The 22,063-nt window shown below is 56.9% G+C and overlaps 1 protein-coding gene across 6 annotated transcripts in view; it reads left to right on the forward strand.

Moving 5' to 3' along the window:
* The window catches only part of CMKLR1 (chemerin chemokine-like receptor 1), a 47,310-nt gene extending 30,171 nt beyond the window's left edge, over positions 1–17,139 (forward strand). For 5 of the 6 annotated variants that reach the window (XM_040443662.1, XM_040443666.1, XM_040443668.1 and 2 more), the window contains 3 exons: positions 13,736–13,810; positions 14,339–16,309; positions 16,701–17,139. In XM_040443662.1, the coding sequence (XP_040299596.1) occupies positions 14,342–15,439 (1,098 nt within the window). In that variant the 5' untranslated portion in view covers positions 13,736–13,810; positions 14,339–14,341 and the 3' untranslated portion in view covers positions 15,440–16,309; positions 16,701–17,139. Of the gene's footprint in view, positions 1–561; positions 1,003–13,735; positions 13,811–14,338; positions 16,310–16,700 lie in introns of those variants that run through there. The other variant, XM_040443665.1, reaches the window with a different exon arrangement.
* Positions 17,140–22,063: the final 4,924 nt, after the last annotated feature.

Genomic DNA, 22,063 nt, shown 5'->3' on the forward strand with positions numbered 1-22,063 from the left:
AGGGAGGTGCTACTCACCAGGGCTGTTTCTCGGCTGGGGACACTGAAGCACAGAGAGGTGTAATGACTCCCCCAAGGTCACACAGCGGGTGGGTGGCAGAGCAGGGACCCAAACCCAGGCAGTCTGGCTCCAGAGGCATTTGCCTTCTTTGGCACCTACTTGTTTACCTGTTTGCTCCCATTCCTCTTCCGAGGATGCCAGCCTCTTGAGGCAAGTGCCGTGTCTCTGTTCCCTGCTATATCCCCAGGACCGAGACCCAGGCCTGGAGCCTAATGGATGTTTGATAAATATTTCTTGGAAGGATAGAGAAAAGGAGACCCAAGGATCAGAGACGTGGAGGGAAGAATCCCTGGCCTCTGGAGCTTTCCATGAGCCCGATATCAAGGCCATCTTGCCGGAAGTTTCTCAGCCTCCCGGAGGGTTTGAGTCAGCTTGTCTGGGCGAGGCCCCGGCCCACCCTCCCTCGTCCTCCAATAGGGCCTCTGTTCTCTGACCTCTCCCAGGCGAAGGTGCCAAACCACACTCCTGGAGCCCCAGGCCCAGCTGAGCACACTTCCTCCCGTGACGGGGCCACGGAGGAGAACGTTCCAGGCCAGAGGCAGGAAGTCTCGGAAACAAGGTGTCCTGGGGTGAACGGGGCCGGGGCAGGGCTGTCCTTGGCCAGATGTTCCAGAGCCTCAGCGCGACGGAGGACGTCAGAAGGCTGGAAAGGGGCCTGGGACCCGAGGCTGCAGCCTGCCGGTGCCTCTGATGTATCCAACGTGCCCCGACTTCTGACCCTAATCCGAGAGGTTCCAGAGAAGGCCGGTGCCCTGCCAGCTTCTCCTTGGACCCTCCAACAGTAGCTCTGCTGAGGGAGCCGTGGGGACGCACTTCCCAGGTCCTTTCCTATGACATTCCCCAGTAATCGTGATTGCGACAGGCACTCCGCCGAGGGTTCCACCGAATGGTCGCGGCCCCTGGATGTAGACGCTAGGGAGGAGAAGCCCGAGGCCCAGGGAGGTGAGGTAACCCATCCCAGGTCACACAGCCTGCAAGTGCTGGAGATGGGGTTCCCGAACCTGATTCCAGGAAGAACCAGAAGAGAAGCCGCATTCTACCCGTTGCTCCCCCGGGGGTGGGGGGGGGGGCCAACCTGGGGAAGGATCATGAAACTTGTTTGAATTTGAGTTTTCTCTGCCAAATGGGAATAAGGGGGAATTGGCATCGGGGGAGACCCCACGAGGGGCTGCCTCTTTTGCTAGGCCAGCTCCTGGTTACGCCGGGATCCTCTGTGAGGACAGAGCGGGCACAAGAGCTCGGTTTCAGCCGAGGGTTTCAACCACGTTGAAAAATGCTTCGCGGAGGCCCTCGCAGAGGATGTGGGGAGGGAGAGGGGGCCGAGCTGAGGGCAGGGATGTCAGTGGCCACACTTCGTCATCCGGCCAGGGCGGCGTCTGGTCTGGGAGGGGGAGGCTCAGAGGAACCACTGGCTGCGGCCTGGCTCCCATCCCCTCCGCTGCCTCCAGACACATTCCAGGCTCATCTTCGAGTTCCGTCGGTTTCTGGAAGCCCGGCCCTCTGCTTTGGTTCAGAATCTGCTAAGTGCATTCAGCCCAGCTTTCTCCTCAGCGGGGGACGGGGCTGCTGCTGGTTCTCCCAAGTAAATCTCCATCCGATTTTTCTCTACAAACGTTTGCTGAGCACCCGCTGTGCGTGGGGCACTCTGTGGACCCACATCATTGCTTCTTGAGAGGCTCATGGTAACTCTAGGAGGGAGGTCATAATATCAGCCCCATTTTACAGAGGGGAACACTGAGTCTGGGAAAGGAGAGAGTTTGTTCATGGTTGCTTAGCTAAGAAGGGCATTTGAACCTGGTGGCTTAGCCACTGGGCAGCTTGGAGCAGGGGAATGAGCCCGAGACAACCTTGTCATAGTTAGTAAGGACCCCAGACCTGCTGACCGGGTGAGGAAGGGGAGGTTTATAAATCAGCCTTCAGCCACTGGGCCAGAAATCTTAGAACTGCAAGGGGTCCCAAGAAAGCACTTTATCCAGATTCCGTGATTTTCTCAAAGGAGGATTTTATTATCGCCATTCCATAGGCAACTCAACAACATCTCAGAGAGGTAAAGCAATTTGCTCAGGGTCACACAGCGTGGAGCTGGGCCATACTGTCTTTTTTAGTGCCACGAGGCTAGCAATCGACGGACGCTTGGCCCATTCAACCGTGGCATTTAAAAAAAAAAATCTTTCTTAATGCTTATTTATTTTTGAGAGAGAGACAGAATGCGAGTGGGTTAGGGGCAGAGAGAGAGGGAGACACAGAAGTGGAAGCAGGCTCCAGGCTCTGAGCCGTCAGCACAGAGCCCGACGCGGGGATCGAACTCACAAAACGCGAGATCACAACCCGAGCCGAAGTCGGACGCTCCACCGACTGAGCCACCCAGGTGCCCCTCAACCGTGGCATTTTTTAAAGCTGGAAGGGAGCCTTCGACACCGTCAACTCCAACCTCCTTGTTTTATAGACGGGGAAACCCAGGCCCCCAGAAGGTCAGGGATTTACCTAAGGGCGTTTGTCAAGTAGACCCTGTATAGTATAAAGACCTCTGCCTCTCAGTGGCCATGTGACCTTGGGTGAGACTCCACCCCCCCCAGGCCTCTGCTTCTTCAACTCTAAATTGGCTGTAATAATGACCCCACCGTCGCATGGGGTTCGTGTGAAGGACGTACACGAAGAGCTTCTCAGCGTCCTGACGCACATCGTGCTCAGTAAAATACCGTTATTTGGATGATGATATTTAATAACATTTAACCCTGAGAGCCTCGGAGTCTAGGCTCCGAGCCCCTGCTGTGAGCAGGACCCTGAGCACATGCCCTGGGCGGCACCTGGCCGGGGGGGACGGCGACCCCGTTGGCAGCCGGCTCAGACCACATCCTGAGCAGCTCATGTCATCGCGCCCAGTGCCTTCCGGATAAGCTCGGGGATTGCTTGCGTGAGCGGACACAAGGCTGGTTTTAGGGGATTAGGCGAGTCGGGTGCTGGGCCTCGTAGTCTAGGGGGGATATAAGCATGGGGGAATTTGTTTACAGGTCACCTCCAGGGGCTGGGGCCGTGTTTATGGGAAGAGGCGCAAGCTATCTGCCTGGCGGCTTTGGATACAAGCTGAGTAGTTGCAAAGACACGCAGTGTTTGTGCGTCAGACCCACTGTTGGAACCAGAGTGGCTTCTCAGCCTGGAAGGAGAGACGTCCGCCCAAACTCTCTTGCTAGGGGTCTAGGTGGCTGGGAATGACTGCTGGGTCTGCCATCAGATAGGGGGGCCGGGTTTGCAAGGAAGTGTCCACACTCTACCTGGGCCCTGGAGCCTGCGGCCAAGGCAGGGTCTCCTTTGGGGCCGGGATCCATCCTGGGCTCCGTCGTAGCGGAGGCAGGGGCCTTGCGGACTTCGGTAAGGAGCTGGTGCTGCTTCTAAGGAGGGCTCGTAAGCAGAGAGCGTTGCAATGTGGTTTGCGCTTTGAAGAGATCTCTCCGGCTACCAGGTGGGAAATGAAATCCGAATGGAAACGAGCGGCTGGTTGGGGGCCTGTCACCACCCTCCGGGTGGGCAGAAGTGGCGGGCAGGTCTGGGAGCTGTTGATGGACGAAACGGGCAGGATCTGACAGATGTGGGCGTAGAGGGTAGGGAGTGTGGTTAGGGTCGTGGCCAGAAACCGATGACCGGCTCAAACAGGGAGACAGGACAGCCTAGGCTCGGAGGGCTCAGAAAGGGGTGGACAGTATAGGGGATGTACTCTCTCTCTCTGTCTCTCTCTCTCTCCAGCAGCCCAGGGCCAGCCCTGCATGGAGACCTTGGTGCCCCAGGCTGGGGGCCAGAGGAGGGGTCTGTACTTCGATCCAGGTGGCATGGCTGTGACCGACTCAGGAGACTCTGCCGGGAGGGAGCCTGACCTCCCTCTCGTCCTGCCCTGTCCCCCCGGTCGGGCTCTCAAAGAGCCTTGTGATGTCAATCCTGTGGGTCCGCCTGTAGGACACAGAGCTGCGGGGAGTGGATCTGGGAACAGAGAGCACACCCGGGAGGAAGGAGTGGTGTTCTAATGCGGGGGAGGGGAGACCAGGCAGTAGAATGGATATTGGGGGGGGGGGGTCTCCTGCTTCTGTGCACTCGTCTGCTGTTGGAGGTTTCCTGGGGCCTCTGGTCTCTGAGCAAGTGGGTTGTCCGGGTCCAGGGTTATAGGCTCCCGGCTCTTGCCCACGCCTACGGAGCCCTAAGCTCAAACATGGCCCCATCCAAACCACAAGAAAATGGGACAGGCTGTTAGGCGGCCAGCACTTTCTAGCTTCACTGCAGTGACTCAGTGTGAGCTTCCAAGTGTGGGCGTGGGACCAGGGAGGAAACTCTCTCCCAACACCGAGCTAATTCTGTCCGGGGGCTGGCTGCCAGCCCGTGGCTGGAGTATCTGCGGTGGTGGTGGTTTCGAGGTTCCTGAGTCCTCGGAGCTGGGGATGCAGCAATTGAAACCCCTAATGTGTCTCTCACAGCCATCTGCCCGGTCTCTCTGCCCGGAAGGGTGGGGGACTGGTAGGTGGGAGCAACCGGAAACTCTGACAGCAAAGACCTCAGAACCTGCAGAGGCCGTCTGGGCCAGGAGGTGAGGATAAGGCTGGGGAGGCACATGTGTGGAGGAAGAGTGGCCGAGGCTATGATCTGGGGCAACCAGAAATAGCAACTTTGGGGGGCAGAGCGTCCTTGGTTCAAATCCTAGGCTAACGCTTAAGGTCTGTGGGAGCCTGGCCTGGCCACTTCACCTCTCTGAGTGAGCCTTCACTGGCAAATCTGTGCAGGGAAGATACAGAGGGCGGAGCCCTAAGGTGGGTGACGTGCCAGGCAGAGTCCTAGGCCCTGGGGCTACGCCACACACGAGACAGACGGAGCCCCTCTCCTCCGTGGCTTCGGGAGGGTCACTTGCTCTGTCTGGAGCTCAGTTTCCCCGGCCACAAAATGGGATGCCCTCTGGGGGAGAGTTTGGAGAGAGCCAGAGGAGAGACATCCGCGGCTGCCCATCTGGACCTTGGGAGCAGGCCGTGGGGAGGGCAAGGGCCAGGCCGAACACAAAGGAAGGAGCTTCCTGTTTCCCTGATGGGCTCCCCCACCCGTGGGCCCTGCTACACACACGGACAGGGAGAAAGAGAGGCCGAGGAAGAAGCCAGCAGAGAGAGTCCCCGACAGACGACAGACAGAAAGGGAGCCGAGTCCTTCGCAGACTTGCGGCCCTCGTTTAGCAAAGGGGCCCACAACAGAGACCCAGACAGGAAGCGAAAGGCACACAGCTGCCGCCCAGATGCCCCTCAGCCCTGCCGTCCCCTGAGCCCACGGGGACACGGGCCAGCGGAGAGCAGCTGGAGAAGGTGGGGCCTCGGACTCATACGGACCGCATTCAAATCCCTGCACTGCCACTAACCAGCTGTGTGGCTTCAGGCAAGCAAGCCCGCCCCCGCCCCCTCTGGCCTCAGATGTCCCCTTGATAAAGCAGGATGGAGGACAGCCACCCTTGCAGAGCGGGACAGGGGGAGGTCCAGGTGGTGCACCCCAGCCTCCCAGCCAGGGCCAGGGAGCGGCAGGCTCTGCACTCCCTCACAGGATGGATGGATGAGCTCCCATCTCCGGGAGACTTTCCCCATGGCACTGGGGTCGTGACACTGTCCCAATCGGGCCATTGACTGGACACAGAGGGGCCCCACAGAAAAGTCACAGGGAACCTGGAAACTCATCTGGCCCCATCTACAAAATGCACGCCGTGAACCCCGCCAGATAAATCTTGTGGGGGCTCTCGGGAGGTTCCCGGGGAGCAAAGACCAGAGAATTCCAGAATGTTCCGAGGAGGCCAGGTGGTAGACAAGGAAAGAGAGTGGGTTGGGCAGTTCAGCAGGCTCTGAGTTTGAAGCCCCGCATGGCACCTGCCTGCTTGGAGCTTCCTCCTCCGTCCAGAATGACTCATTTGACCTGCCTGGCTGACCTACCTGTGGGCACATTACTTACCTTCTCTGGGCCTCAGTTTCCTCATCTGTAATAGTGCTTAGAACAGTGCCTAGCCTGTAGTGAGGGCCATCTGTTTGCTTAATAAAAATTAAGCAAATGACATCCACCTGAGGGTTTTGCTCTCGATGGCAGGAGAAACCCTTTGTGAACTTGAGCCCCGACCTGTCCTGGGCCAAGGCTGGGCTTGCCGAGGAGGTCGGAGGCCTTGGGTGCCACAGGGCCTGCTTAACTGGGCCAGTGCTTCCACTGGCTCAGCCAAGTTCATTCCCAGTCTGAAAAGAGGCTTCGGTGGGGGGGTGGGGGTGGGGGGGACACCGAAGTCCCCTGGGCAGGGCCAAGGCTGGCAGGCCGAGTGTGGCTTCATCAGGGATCCAGGCGTGGGCTGAACACCGTCGGAGCATGAGCACCAGGCAGGGATTTGGAGTGTCTGTTTGTTTGCTCTTGGTTTTTCTGGACCTCAGGAGAGGAAAGAGGGCTCACATAATGACACCCCTCTGTCCATTCTCATTTGCACCACTGGCCACTCGAAGCCCCCCCGCACTTGACCTCCCTTTCTTCCTGGCATTCATTTCCGTTTAGCCCCGTTCTCTATACTTCTCCCTCCCACCCCTGCTCCCACGGGGCTATCGTAATCCGTTCAGTGTGCAGCTTGTTATCCGGTGGTGTTCTTGCCAGATGTTTGTTCCCGTTTTGTGTGCGTGCGTGTTTTCGATGCCCTTAAGTGCTACTATGGTTAGGTGGTTTTAAGATGCTCCGAATGCCAATGCCGTGTGTACCGTGCATGATCTGTCACTTCTAGAAGCTTACAGCATTCCCTGGTCCCGTCTCCCACAGTGGACCTTCAGGGGTCTCCAGCTTCCAGCCGTCAGCAGACGCATGCGTGTGCCTCCTTAGACCCCAGATCCTCGACTGTTTTAGCGCACACAATCTCCCCGAGTTCTCCTGCCCCTGTGGGCCGGCACCTTTGGCTTTTGTTAGAGGATCGACCTCCGGACCTCCGGGGCTGGGAGTGCCTGGGAATGCACGTGGGCAGGGTGGAGGGATACAAATGCTCGGCCTCCTGGATCACGACCTCCATTGTTCCCAGAGCACAAGCAAGGGCCAAGGGCACCTTCTGCACCCTTGACTAGCCTCCTCCCCTTCCTGATCCGATTTCTCCACTCCCGTATGGATTTTTTCCCGGAACACTTCCTTAATAAATCACTTTTGCAGGGATCCGCATTGGAGTTTGCTTCTGGAGAGCCCAAGCTGAGGCATGTCCCCGCAAACGGTACACACGAGTGCCCTGGTGCTTGGTGCCTTCCGGGGCTGGAGGGTGCCCAGGGGTTCACGGGTACCCGCAGGGTGGCCTGAGAGCCCGTGCCCCCATCCTGCCAGCCTGAGGGGTAGCCGTGCCAGCGCTGTATTCTTGCCACAGCCCGGTAGGCACCAAGTCTCATCCAGCCGCGGTTGTCATTGGCAAGTCTTGGAGCATGAATTTGTCACATGCCCATGTTTGGAGGTTTCCCTCCTATAAATTACCTGTTCATATGGTTTCAGGTTGTTCTGTTGGGGTTGCTGCCTGTTTGGATTTGAAGGTCTGTCTTGTACATTGTACATTTCTTGTACATTTCTCGTACATTGCAGATGGCACTCCCTTGATGGGTGTGGAGATAGTAAATATCTTCCTCCACTGGAGGCGGGGCGTGCGTGCGTGTGTGCGGGTGTGCCCGAGTAACCCATCGTAAGGATAGGGCCTGGTCCCAGCACGGGTGAGGCCATGGGGTAGAGAGCTGGGGGGTAAGACTCCCCCAAGCCCAGAGTGAGCCATCTGGAGGAACCGTAAATAGCGGTGTTGGGTCATACCAATGATGGCAGCATGTGGGTGTTAGAGATTGAATCGCATCCCCCCAGATTCATACGTTGAACGAATCTAACCCCAAGCCCCCGGCACCTCCGAATATGACTGTATTTTCAGGGATATGGCCTGTAAAGAGGCGGTTAGGGTAAAATGAAGCCATCTGGGTGCGCCCTGACCCATCATGACGGGGCTCCTTGTAAGAAGAGATCAGGACACAGGCACACACGGAGGCAAGACCACGTAGGACACGGGGAGAAGACGGCTGTGTAGGAGCCAAGGAGAGCGACCCTCAGAGGAAGCCTGCCAGCATCTTGATCCTGGGCTTACAACCTCCAGAGCCATGAGGAAATCAATGTCTGTTGTTTAAACTGCCCGGCCTGTGGTCCCCGGTGACAGCGACGCGGGCTGACTGATACAGTAGGCGTCAGGCTCCATGTTTCCAAAGCCTCGGGGGAGGACGACACCTCGCCCCTTGCAAGTCGTCTGTGACAACACTTCTAATGGGCTTGGCACCCACCACATAGAAGTGTCCAGTAAATCACGATGTCAGCAGTTAATGCCACACGTGCTTGCTGAGCACTTACTGTGCACCGGGCACTGAGCCGGGGACTGGTGAAGGAGGAGTGTGTGTTATCCAGCAGGCTTTTGGGGGGTGCTGGGGGCAGCAGGTGGGACACGGTCAGCATCAGAGGGAGAGGCCTGGGAGCTGGCCAGAGCGCAGATGAAGGGAGCAGTGGGGTCAGAACCAGATACTGATAGAAAACTGGTGGACACGGATTACGTACACCCCGCCCTCCCCAAACAATAACAACAACGACAAGGACAAGAGTGGCCTTATGCGCTACAGGGATGTAAAATGCTTCACGCACATTACTTCGCCTCCCTGTGCCTCAGCGTCCCCATCTGAAAATGGGTGCAATCGTGTCCCGGCCCCGGAAGGCTGTCGTGTAAGAGGTGGGTAAGATGTGTGTGGCCCGCTGTCCAGTCACTGGAAGTGCTTAATGATCCGTGGTGAACTTTCCATGCCCCAGGCAGTGCCGCCAAGGCCCCTGGAACAAACACCGCCTCCTCAAGCCTCACGAGAGCCTGGGGGTAGGTCCTCGGACCAGCCCCATCGCACTGGGATTGCAATGGGGCCCGGAGGCCTTGGTCCCCGTTCGGCTGCTGTAACAGAATGCCGGAGACTCTGGGGCTTAAGCAACAGACATCTGTCCTCACAATTCTGGAGGCTGAGACGTCCAAGGTCACACCTGAACAACTTGCTTCTCCTCTCTGAGCCTCCATTTCGGGACCTACAAAATGGGGATGATAATACCTGCCCTGCCCACTTCTCAGGACTGCTGGGAAGGTGCGCTAAGGCCATAAAGAGAAACAAAGGCGTCCTTTGCTTCATACGTGTCCCGTAGATGTCCAGGCAGGGATGCTAGGGAGGAGGGGGCCTGGAGGCAGGACACTGTCTCGATGACCTGGGGAGTCTGTCCCAGGGGCCTCAGAACAGCTCAACTCCAGGCCTTATTCTAAATGGGTGTAAGTTCAGGGTCACAGGCTGAATCTGGGAGCCAGCCAGGGGAGTTCGTTTGCTCCCTGGGCTTCCTGGGCTCTCTGGGGGAGCTGAGGGCAGGAAGGGGGACAGACTGGCCACAGGCTCACCTGCCTGCCTGGGCTGTGATGAACCATGTGCCCCAGACCTCAACCAGATGTCCTGAAAAGAAGGGCAGGGAGGTAGATCCCTGGAGGGGCTAGGACAAGGGGAGCAGTGAGTAGGTGTCCTGGGGGGGCAGGAGGAGGGGTGGTGCAGACACGGAGAGATGAGCTCCACCTTCTGGAAAGCAAAGCGGTTAAGAGCAGGGCTCAAAGTCTGAGCAATGTGAGCTGGCCACCCGCTGACTGTGGGACAATAGCCTCACTTCCTCACCCTTACATTGGGAGTGACAGCAGCACCACTTCTGGGGACCTGGGGGGTTGTGTGAGCTGATACAATGAAAGTATTTATACAGTGTTCCGGGCTGTTCCAGGTACCCAGTCAACTATTACTTATCACCGCGGACTAAAACCAATAGAAAGTGTAACTAGATGTAGGCATGAAGAGTAACCAAACCAACGTAGAAGCCAGACCAGCTGGGTTAATACGGTTGCTGCCTCTGACCTGCGAATGTGACTCTGAGCTTCCTTGTGGCCACATCGAAAAGGGAAACATGATCAGTTGTAGAACCTGGATGACCTAGAATGAGGAAACAGCCCAGCCCATTGTTTCCTAGGGGAAACAATGTTGTTCCTTACCTTGAATTCTCCTGGGCATTTCTCACCAAGCAGGGGGCTTCATAAGGGGCACCCGAGGGAGGCAGTGGGCAGTGTCATGGACCAGGATATACACAGCATTGCAGATGTGATTTTCATGTGGAGCCCCTTCTAGGGGCCTTGAAGGAAAGGAGAAGGGAAGCCTGGGAAGGTCGCTCCGGGAAGGCAGCTCCATAGGAGGGTCAAGAACATGGGGCACCTGGGTGGCTCGGTCGGTTGAGCGTCCAACTTCAGCTCAGGTCATGATCTCGCCGTCTGTGAGTTCGAGCCCCGCGTCGGGCTCTGTGCTGACAGCTCGGAGCCAGGAGCCTGCTTCGGATCCTGTGTCTCCCTCTCTCTCTGCCCCTCACCCACTCATGCTCTGTCTCCCTCTCTCAAAAAATAAATAAACATATAAAAAAAAAAAAGAATGTAATGAAGGTCTGAACTCTTAGGATTCAGAGCTAAGGCTTAGAGAGCTGGGAGTCGTAAGTGGCAGGACTGGGGACTGCTAATCCCCCGGGGAAACAGGGGGAGCCCAAGACACTTCTCACTTGGGATCCTTGGAGGTCCAACTTCCCAGCTGTGTGGCCTTGGGCAGGTTGCTTCACCTCTCCGAACCTCAGTTTTTGCACCTGTAAGTCAGAGCTACCCTTTCAGGGCTGTAGGGAGCATGCCTCGCCAAGCACGTTTCACACATGCTGAGCGTTCAAATAAATGTTGGTTATGCGTATACGCCTATCGTGGATATATAGTTACACACACTTTTTCTCAGAAGCTTCCTGATTGTCTAAGGACTACAAATAGCTAGAATTTCATGGCTCTTTAGAATTTACAGTTGGCCAAGGGTTCATGGTCACTACATGTGACCCTCCCAACAACATGAGGGGGGCTTTCTTACCCCTATTTGAGAGATTGAAGAGAAACAAAATCTTCGCCTGTGTCTCCCTTGACCCGCCCTTGAACCCAGGACTGGGGAGGCCAGTGGGGGGACCTATGGGTCCTATGGCCTTCCCGGCCCCCTTCTACCTTTCCAGGCAAAGGCCATTTTAGGAGAGAGTGGAAGCCTGGGACAGAATAACAATAACAACAACAACAACAACAACAACAACAACAACGTGTTTACCCTGTTCTAAGAACTTTACATGCGACATTGAAACTTCACCACCATCGCATGATCCGGCCCATTTTACAGATAAGACAACTGAGGCGCAGAGCCGATAGCTGACTTGCCGGTGGTCACAGGAAGTTCGTGCAGACCCAGGATCGAGGAGCTGGCGGCCTGGCCAGGCCCCAGAGTCTGTGTCCTTGGCTCCTCTGCTGTACGGCCTGGGCTGGCACAGAAACGGGCTCAGGGCGGGAAGGGTGTGTGTCCGGATGGGCCGAGGGTGGACCTGTGATGAAACACTCCTCCAGGAGGACTCAGGGGGAGGGCACACGTCAACGGGGGACACTGATGAACTCAATTCCTAGTAGACTGAGGGGGCGGATGGACAGACAGGCCCAGAGGTTGTCAGCACCACTCTGTGCTGCTTTGGGCCCGGCCAACCCCCGTCCCTGCCCGGAGACGGTGAGACATGGCCTGTGACCCCGAGCCGCTCCAGCCCGGCCGGAGAGTCAGACATGACGTTATCTGTGTCCAGTGCCTTTCTGGAGACGCGATGCAAAGTGCTCTCCACCCTCCTCTTGGGGCTCAGACGCCTCCCCTGTTGGCAGCGGGGGAGGGGGTGCAGAGACGGCCTGGCACGTTCCCTCATTCTCTGAACTCCTAGCTGTCCTTGAAAACTCAGCTCAGATCCCGCCTGCCCTGAGAAGCACAGGACTGGTGCCCAGGCTGGGGAGCACCCCCTCCAGGCTTCTTCGGGCTTCCTGGCCTTGCCCCAGCTCACCTCTGTCTTGTGCCCTGTGATTGGCCGTGAGGTCCTGTGGGGCGGGATCCTGGGGAAGCCATTTCCTTGTCCCCGGCACAGGGAATGTGGACATGGTCATTTCTTCCTCGAGGACACGCTTGGTGGCTGTCATCAGACCGTGATTTCCGGGGCAGCGTGTAGGCATGGCGACCGCCGTGGTTCTGCAGACCTCGTTCAAATTCTGATTCCCCCACCCCCTGCCTGGATGGATGTCTTGGGCGAGCGTTCTCATCTCCCTCAGCCTTGTCGGTGCCCGTCATGGGGCCAAAGCAAGGGCATCCACAGTAAATGCTCAGCACGGTCCCTGGCCTCCATTGTTATCACGAGCACCAGTCACATTCCCCCCAGTTGTGGGGGGCGGGGGGAGCCGTATTCGGCCCACCTTCTGTTTGCATTCCAGGGTCACAGGAAGCCCCCCGGGACCCCTCACTGGGCACCTCTGGAATATTCTCCCAGCCTGCAGTATGGCATGACACCCAAGCAGGATGGTGCTTTAATTCTGAATCCCTTGAGCCCAGGGCCCTCAATGGGATTTTCCAAGTGGCTTTTATTTAATAAAAGCAAAAGATGACTTTTCTGCCATAAAATACCACCTCAAACCCATTAAGGACCAGTAATGCATTTATATGGTGGAAGGTCAGCGTTATTTATAACAAAGCATCGATTGGCAGTCTCACCGGCTGAGCTTCTGGTTTGGTTCCCATTCGTCAGGATGGGGAGAGCCTGGGTGGTGGAAAGTGCATGGGCTCTGGGCTGTCGGAGCCCTGGGTTCCAATCCCGCGGTCTACCCCAGGCCCTAACTGAATCACTAATATTTTTTGATCATGTGCCAGCACTGAAGCAATGTGCCGTATTTCTGATGCCTGTAATTTTTACACCCATTCTGTTTGGTAGTGAGTATTCCCATTCTGTTGATGACGAAACTGAGGCTCCGAGAGGAGAAGTTGTGTATCCAAAGCCACAGAGCTGGTAGGTGGCCAAAGCTGGGTTTGAACCATGCCCGTGAGACCACCTCCAAGACCTCCCAAACTTGCAAACTCCCCAGACTCTCAGTCTGTTCTTCCTTAGGTTGGGAAAATACCCAACAGCGTTGTTATGGGAAGTATGGTAGGTGCTCGGTGAATGCATTTGTGTCTGTCTCCTCACCGGGCTGTTGTGACAGCAGGTCTGTGTGTGATCCGCGACACCCACAGGGCCCAGGGAATGCCAAGTGAGCAGGACGCTTCTCTCTCTGGGCCTCAGTTTCCCAGATCCCCAACAAGAATCACAACACCTGCCTCAAAGAGCCCCTGGAAAGACAAACTAAGGGAATCATAGTTCTTGGCGCATCGTGGGTGCTCAGGACCGTTCCTTTTCTGTCTTCTGGGTGCCTCGAGTGTTCTGGGTCTGCCCTGGCAGAAGATTTGCATCGAACCATCCACATGCTCTCCCCTGTGCCTTCCCTGCACCCACCCCTGACTCAGAGTCTCATCTGTGGATGTGCTTGGGTGGGGAGGAGGTGGGGGTTGGGATGAAGGGTCCAGCCGTTAATCTGGGTTCACGGGGCTCTGTCACCTTCCAGCCTCCAACCTCTGCTTTCTCCTCTGTAAACTGGGAGTAATGACAATAGATTGTATCTGTGGCTCTGAGTGCACCCAACCCCTGGCTCTTGGACCTGGGTCCAACCACTGCCTCCTCATCTTTTCTGCAGGTGTTCCTAGCTGTGCCCTGGGACCGATTGGCCAAGGACCCCACTGGAGAGCTTTGGACACCCTAACAGTGAACGGTGAGGGACTTTTGCGGTCTGAACGAATGTCCAGAGGGCACCCGTGGGGGACCCGTGACGAGGTAGGGGCACTGGAGGATGCCAGCACAGCTGTCTCCTGGGGTGTGGAAACATGGCTGGAGCCACGTCCACAGCGTTTTTCACCCCTCCTTCATGGCCCTTAGCATCATTGCAGTTCTGCCATGATTTGAGGAGCTTGATGAATGTTCTCTCCCTCAGTGGACTGTAAGGGGAAGGGGAGGGTCCCCGAGAGGCAGCGACCATGGTTGTCAGGAGGATAGACCCTGAAGCTGGGGTCTGACTCGTGGCCCCGCCTCTTCTCAGCTGTATGACCTTGGGTAAGTGACTTCAGCTCCTTAGACCTCCGTTTTCCCATCTGTACCATGGGCTTTGTGGTGAAGCAAGTAGTTAAGCAGTCAAGATACTACGCCGGCCCGGCTCAGTGTCAGGCAGGACACTGTCGGTCTTGCTGGTGTTGGTCAACCTCTTAGAGCCAGTTCCCCTAACGACTCCTGTCTCTGCTCACAGAGAATGGGGGACAAGGATTACAACACCTCCTTCTCCTATGACGAGGAGTACTCGGATGATTTTGAACCCATCGTGGTTTTGGAGGAGTCTTCTCCCCTGGAAGGCAAGGTGACCAGGATCTTCCTGGTGGCGGTCTACAGCATTGTCTGCTTCCTCGGGATCCTGGGCAACGGGCTGGTGATCGTCATCGCCACCTTCAAGATGAAGAAGACGGTGAACACCGTCTGGTTCCTCAACCTGGCCGTGGCAGACTTCCTGTTCAACGTCTTCCTCCCGATCCACATTGCCTACACCGCCATGGACTACCACTGGGTCTTCGGGACGGCCATGTGCAAGATCAGCAACTTCCTGCTCATCCACAACATGTACACCAGCGTCTTCCTGCTGACCGTCATCAGCTTCGACCGCTGCATCTCCGTGCTCCTTCCCGTCTGGTCCCAGAACCACCGCGGCGTGAGGCTGGCCTGCGTGGCCTGCGTGGTTATCTGGGTCCTGGCTTTCTTCCTGAGCTCTCCGTCCCTCGTCTTCCGGGACACGGCCCACGTGCATGGGAAAACGTCCTGCTTTAACAACTTCAGCCTGTCTGCGGCCGGCTCCGCCCCGTGGCTCGCTCGCTCCGGGCTGGACCCCGCGGGCCTCAGCCGCCACACGGTGGTGACGGTCACCCGCTTCCTCTGTGGCTTCCTGGTCCCCGTGCTCATCATCACGGCCTGCTACTTCACCATCGTCTGCAAGCTTCGACGCAACCGCCTGGCCAAGACCAAGAAACCCTTCAAGATCATCGTGACCATCATCACCACCTTCTTCCTCTGCTGGTGTCCCTACCACACCCTCTACCTGCTGGAGCTCCGCCACGCCACCGTGCCGGGCTCCGTCTTCAGCCTGGGTTTGCCCCTGGCCACCGCCATTGCCATTGCCAACAGCTGCATGAACCCCATCCTGTACGTCTTCGTGGGCCAGGACTTCAAGAAGTTCAAGGTGGCCCTCTTCTCCCGCCTGGTTAACGCGCTGAGCGAGGACACAGGCCACTCCTCCTACCCCAGCCACAGGAGCTTTACCAAGATGTCATCCATCAACGAGAAGGAGACCAGCATGCTCTGAGCCTCATCCGGGAACCCCCGGTGGACAGGCACTCCGGCCTCGGAGGTCCAGAGCTATGCCTTCCAAAGACCACCGCAGAAACCCCCTTCAGCACCCACCAACGCCTGCTAGAGTTTACACGGGGCTGACCAGTGCTTTGAGCTGGGAGTCCAGGGCTCAGAACTCCGTCCTCCGAGGGGCGTGGCTGACCGGGCGGGCCAGGGACCAGCATCCCATGCTTCTTGGGAGACCTGCCTTGGCTGACCCAAAGCAAAAAAGGGAGCATTCTTAAAAGCGCTGCCATGAACCGGGATCAGCATAAGACAGAGGGATTAAGCTACCTATTCCGTGCTCCCCTGGAATCACAAACACGCCACGGGGCGTATTCCCGGCCTGAGCAGCAGAGGTCAGGGCCAACCCAGTGTGACGCAAATCGCTGCCTCGCCCCACATGCCTGTGTCACTGGCCAGCCAGAAATCCCGCCGCCCGCCCGCATCATTCCTCCGGGTGAGGGCAAGTGGAGATGCACAGGTTACCTGGGAGAGGAAGGTGACACAGGCACTCGCGAACTGCCGGGACCACGCACTTGGCTTTCAGATCAGGTGGGAAGACAGAGAACAGGTCCTGAGGAGCCCTGCGGGCTCCGTGAGGGCAGGACATGTGGGGCCTGGGGGAAGGGGTGGAGAGAGTGGTGACCGTGCTCTGAAGATGCGGGCCGTGGGGACGGCAGGCGCGGAGCCCCTCCTGGCGCGGCCATGCTGTCTTTTCTCACCTGGGACTGACGCCTCCCTGTGCCACAGTGTCCTTGTCCCATTTACAGATGGCAAAGCTGAGGCTCAGGGAGGGTGGGGAGTAACTCGCCCACTGACACACAGCCGGCAAGAGGCAGAGGTAAGATGTGAAGCCAGCTCCGTCTGGCCCCGGAAGCTCTGTCTTGTTGTTGTTTGTTTTCAATGGCTAATGTATCTATTGAGAATATTCTAGACTGTAACGGTAGCCGACATTTATTTAGTGCTCCCTATGCTAAACTTACTCCTCCCAGCAGCCTTGACTTCCCAGTTATTACTTCCCTTTTACATATGAGGTATCTGAAGCTCAGAGAGGTTAAGTAACTTCCCTGAGGGCGTCCAGCCGGTCCCTGCCAGGGCCAGCATTGGGAACTAGGTCTATCTGACTCAAATAAGGCCTCAGGATCAGGGTTTTGAGAGAGGCTTGGGGTTTTGACCACAAATATTGATTCTTCAGCAGATTAATCTAAACATTTCCTTGGCCTATACATCAGCTTTGCAAATAGTTTTTGAAAACGACCCAACATGGCAGAGAAAATACTCTTGGCCTCCAGTTCCCTCGACATCCATCCACACGCGCCCGCCGTGGTTCCCAGCTCCTGCGCCCCCTGAGACCTCCGGGAAGGCAGTGGGGAGAGAGAGGATGGGCAGGAGGTAGTCGTCGGTGGGCCGGGGGCCCTTGGCCTCCCAGTGTCCACGCTCTCTTCCAAACGCCATCATCGTGAAGCCAATCCTCCGACAAGATGCAATGAACAGATGTAATGTCTACACGGCGTTGGGCAAGTTCCCGAGGCCCCGGGCTGTTTGGAAATCACACCTCATTAAGAGACAGACTGTTCCTTCCCTTCTTGGGTCATTGTGCTTATGATGAGGCAGCTCTGAAGTGACCCTAAGCCAGGGCGCCCAATGGCTTCAAGAAATCTGAACTTGGACTGGCTGGGAGCAAACACAGGGAACTTTAAATATTGCCCCGTGCCCCTCGTCATCCCCCAGCCCCGGCCCCAACTTCACAAGTGAAGCAACGAGATGGCATGGGACGTCTTCCAGACCCCAGAGACGGTCACCAGCCACGCAGGCTCTGACCCCCAGGTGATACTTGTTCAGGCGGGTCCCTCACGCCTCCTGGGCCGCGCGACAAGCCAGGAAACCAGCTTGTTGGAAAAGCTGATGAGCGGGAGTAGAATTCAAACCAGCTGTTTTCCCCCTTAGGGTTAGGCCTCTTTCTGGCTGCCCCACCAGTTGTTCCCCATTAAATACTTAAATGCAGCCGTGGCATCCTCCTTAGTCTTGTCCCTATAGCTTCTTCAAAGGATCTCACAGATGCAAAGGTCCTGCGGCTCACACAGCGTGCGTGCCTGCGTGACTCCGCAGGCAGCCAACGTGCTCTGGGTCTGACTAGGCCTCCTCTCGGGGCCGGGACTCGGGCCGATGGGGGCGGTCATCGCTGCTTCCTGGGTGGGGTTGGTGGGCCAAGGGGGTCCGGGGAAGCGGGCACAGGGACAAGATCGAAGGTGGTGTTTGAGAGGGAGGGCTGAGGGAAGCACGGAGGAAATGCAGAACAAAGGTAAAGGAAGGGGTCTGGCATTTATTAAGCACCTACTAGGTGTGGGGCTCACAATCTCATCAGACCCTGACAAGGGTCCAATGTGAAGAAGACCATGAGAGCCGCCTGGGTGAGCAGGGCGGGAGGCTGGGCTTGCAGACCCCACCTGTCCAGGCCCACGCGGCCAGTAAACGGTGGAAGCTGGGCTTTGAACCAGGTCTGCGCCCTGAAATCCCAGCGTCTTGGGCCTATGGGAGGAAGGAGAGAGAGGGAGGGGAAAGGGGACAGAGGAGGGGGGTAAGCCAAGGGATGAGGGGGAGGGGCTCGGGAGGGGACAGTGACCCTGATGTCGTGCTGGCTGAGGAAGGGGTCTGCCTTAAGCCTGCCCGCAGAGTCAGCTCCGGAGGGCTTAGGCTGGGTGGGAGAGGATAGGACCAAACAGTGAGGGGCGCCTGGGTGGCTGTCGATTTCGGCCCAGGTCATGCCCACATTTCGTGAAATGGAGCTTCACGTTGTGCTCAGCTCTGACAGTGCAGAGCCTGCTTGGGATTCTCTGTCTCCCCCCTCTCTCTGCCTCTCTCTCTCTCTCTCTCTCTCTGTCTGTCTCTCAAAATAAATAAATAATAAATAAATTAAAAAAAAAAAAAAAAGAACCCAACAGTGAGAGCCATCAGGGTCTCTCCCATTTAACAGATGAGGGAACTGAGGTTTCGAGAGCCGCCCTTTGCTGCAAACCGAGGTGGCATTTGCTCGCTTGGAAGTGGTCTACAATTCCCCAGCTCTTCCCCCTCCCGTTCTGCCCTAGCGTGCTGTGCCCTGGCCGGAGCTGGGGCGCCCCGGGCCCGCGGTTGCCAAACCCTGGATTTGGAAAATTGCTGCCTGGGGATGCCTTCCAGGACCAGGAGGAACCAGGAAGCCACTTGTCCAACCGTGAAAGAATTGCTTTCTCCCTTTGAGGACAAAGTTGCTTTTGATTAGAGACTGAAGCAAGAGTGGGCTCCGTGCTGGATGTTCCTGGCCCCCAAGACCCCCATGCCTTCCCCGTCCACCTCCCAGAAGGGCAGGCGAGGCTCAGAGAAGTGGAGGACGCTGCCCAAAGTCACATAGCAGTGTTGCGCGGTGGCTGGAGGAACCCCCAAATTCCCTATCATTCCTTAAATTTAGGACTTCAAAGACACTGCATTTTGAAAAGCATTCCCTCCTCTTCTCTCAGTTCCTTAGCAACCAAGGACGGGAGATTGTCGGGGACTTACTCAAGATAACACTCACCCATCCCCCCCAACATCCACCCACCCATCCATTTACATAACCGTTTCTATAGCCACCCGTTCATCCATTCAGTGAAAATCTATTTCATAGCTTCTCCTTGCCAGGCCCTGTGTTAGGCACCAGGAATGCAAGCGTGATCGGGACATAGACAGTCTCCGTCCTCATGAGCCCATTCATTGGTCAGTGGGAGAGACAGCCGACGAGTTTTTAAAAACCACACCCTCAACGGAAAACAGCCACACTAAGTGCTACACACGCATTACAGGGAGATCCGACCCTGTCCGAAGACCGGGGAAACCTCCTCGGGGAAGAGATGCTGGCGTTGAGACGGGAAGGATGGGTGGGTGCTGATTGGGGGTGGGGTGTGGGAGAGGGTGGAGAGGGTGCTTCAGCGGGAGGGAACAGTGTGGGAGGAGAGAGTGGTTGCCGGGGACTGAAGGACGCTGGGGGCTGCAGCAGAGAGCACAGAGCAGACGGGATGGCGAGCAGGGCAGAGGGGGCCAGGCGCAGGGCAGGGCCATGCTCAGCCCTGCATATTTGCAATGATGCCCGATGCCCGGGGCCCAGCTGGGGAGGACAGGTTGGAGGAGGGCAGAAGGGAAAGCCAGGGGGCGGCTACAGCGTCCACAGGCGTGCAGTGGGAGCAGAGGTAGAGCTTGAGACAAGTGGACTATTCTAGAGATGCTTAACAGCTACCTGAGCTTTCTCAGGGGAGCGGTTAGCGGAAAGCCAACCCAGGGCCTGTTTCAGCTGCACAGAGGCCTCGGTGCGTTGCTTTATTGATGGAAATTAATTGTAAATATTATTCAAATTTACCTCCCAGTGCACAATTACATTTCTCAGGGGAGCCCTCTGAGCACATAATAAAACCCTATAAATAATACATATATTAACCTACGAGGAACAGAGGCCCATTAGTGCCGCAATTGCGGGTGGCGGCCGGGGGGGATTTATGCAGACAAGACGCTAGGTGCTTGGACTGGGGTTCAACTTTGGAGGTCATCTGACCTCTGTCCCCGGGATCTTCCAGAAGTCGCTCCCCCTGGGAGTTGGCCAGCTATCGCTCTGGAATCCTGGTCATCGGGCAGGGGGTGAGGGTGTGTGGCACAAGGAGAGTCGTGGTGAACGAAGGAAGAAACGCAGGCATCCGAGACGCTTCCCTTGTGCTCAAAGCTTAAAGACGGCAATACCAACAACATCAATAGTGGGTAATATCGGCTGAGCATGCCCCGGGTTTGGGTCTCCTCCAAGCACTTTGGTTTCATTTTCTCATTGAATCCTTAACAACAGCCTTTGCGGTAGGAGCCATTATATCCCCACGTCCAGACGAGGAAACGGAGGCTCAGAGAGGCGAAGTGTCTTGCCCGGCGTTGCACAGCGACAGAGCTTAGTAGCAAACCCCAGTGCGTCCGATTCTAAAGCAACTTGCAAGTGCCAAGTGTCCTCTCAAGAGACTCCTCCCGGGGGAGGGGAAGGTACACTCCCTGTCCGGTGTCAGATTTTAAGGAGGTGGGAGTGGGGTGGGGGGGGGGGATCTGGCTTTTTCCTTTCAGAGGAAGGAGACGGTGTCTGGGTGGGCTTGTTTCCTCACAGCCCTGGGAATCTTAAAAACCACATCCCTTCCCATCCTCCTCACTTACAGATGGTAAAACTGAGGCCTCTTTTCAAATGAGATGGGGGGACCCCCCCCCCCCACGCTCTCCCCCCGACCTCACTGGCCGCTGTGAGTGAGGTATGTGGGGAAATGCCCACGTGAGCCACTTTCCTGAACACCAGCATTCCAGAGACCCGGGCACTCACGGGCTGTGGTCTTCATGGTTTGTCGGTAGGGGCTTTGGTGCCCATCTGCCCTGAAGGACCCGTCTCCAGGATCCAGGGGTCACTGGGGCATTTCCAGCGGAATCCTGGCTAACCGGGAGGCAGGAGGCCTTGGAAAACCCTTGTACAGGGCAGAGACAGACTGCGTTTGGGACATAAACGTCATCCCTCACAGCTGTCCTGGATATGGGTGACAACGCTGTCTGTCCGGATCCAGGTAGCAGTTACGCATCCGTCCTTAGACATAAAACCTCATTGGTCTATGCATAGATGATTACTGCCCTTCACTGTAGGAAGTTAGGCCTCCATAGAAGTATTTTGAAGAATACGTCTTAAAATACAATTTGAAAATGAACTAATCTATGGCGTCTGCAGGAGTGACCCCCCCACCTCCTTTGGCACTCTGGACAGAACCGGGTCTGGGAGCATCTCTCTGATTCAAGAGAGCAACTCAGAGGGAGGCGGTCCCGGCAGGGTCCCTCCAGGGTGGCAGCATCTCAGGAGGGACTGAGCCCTCCCAGGGGTCGCCCCAGCCCTTTCCCCTGACTCAAAGGGCCCTTGATGGCTAGGACACAGGGTCACGGGGGCTCGGGCGTCAGAATGCCTGGGCTTGAATCCCAGCTCCACCATTTACAGCGTCTAGGGTTAGGGGTAGGGTGAAGGCTCTGTGACTTGGACAAGCCACTCAACATCTCCAAAGCCTCAGTTTTGTCATCTGTAAAATGGGCCTAATAAGAACCTGCATCCCAGGGTCGCTGGGAGCATTAAATGAGATGTCGCGCACAAGCACTTAGCAGCTGCCGGGCTCGCGTGGAGCACCCACTCTCATCAGCCTCCCCACTGGTCTCCCCGCTTCTGGCCTTGCCCCCCACAACCCACCCTCCTCGAAACAGCCTGAGTGAGCTCCCCTCACAGAGCGCAGCAATCCCAGTCCCTTACGGTGGCGTCCAAAGCCCTAGAGGAGCAGCACACCCCCCCCCACCTTCACCTCCCGCTGCTCCCCAGCTCAGGGCTCCTCCCTGCCTTTGCGCTGGCTGTTCCCAGACCGCTGTCCCCTCTTCTGTCAAGTTTCAGCCTCTCCCTTACAGACCCCTCCCTGCAGGTAAAGCAGCCCCGTGTCCATTCGCTATCTATCAGATCCCCTGTTTTCCACTCATCATACTACTTCCTTTCCATCTGGAAGAAGTTTATGCCGAGTCTGTCCCCCTCCTGGGTGGGGAGCTCCAT

The sequence above is a fragment of the Herpailurus yagouaroundi genome, unplaced genomic scaffold (genome assembly GCF_014898765.1).
Source record: "Herpailurus yagouaroundi ecotype Mexico unplaced genomic scaffold, PumYag 191, whole genome shotgun sequence".
Taxonomy (NCBI): domain Eukaryota; kingdom Metazoa; phylum Chordata; class Mammalia; order Carnivora; family Felidae; genus Herpailurus; species Herpailurus yagouaroundi.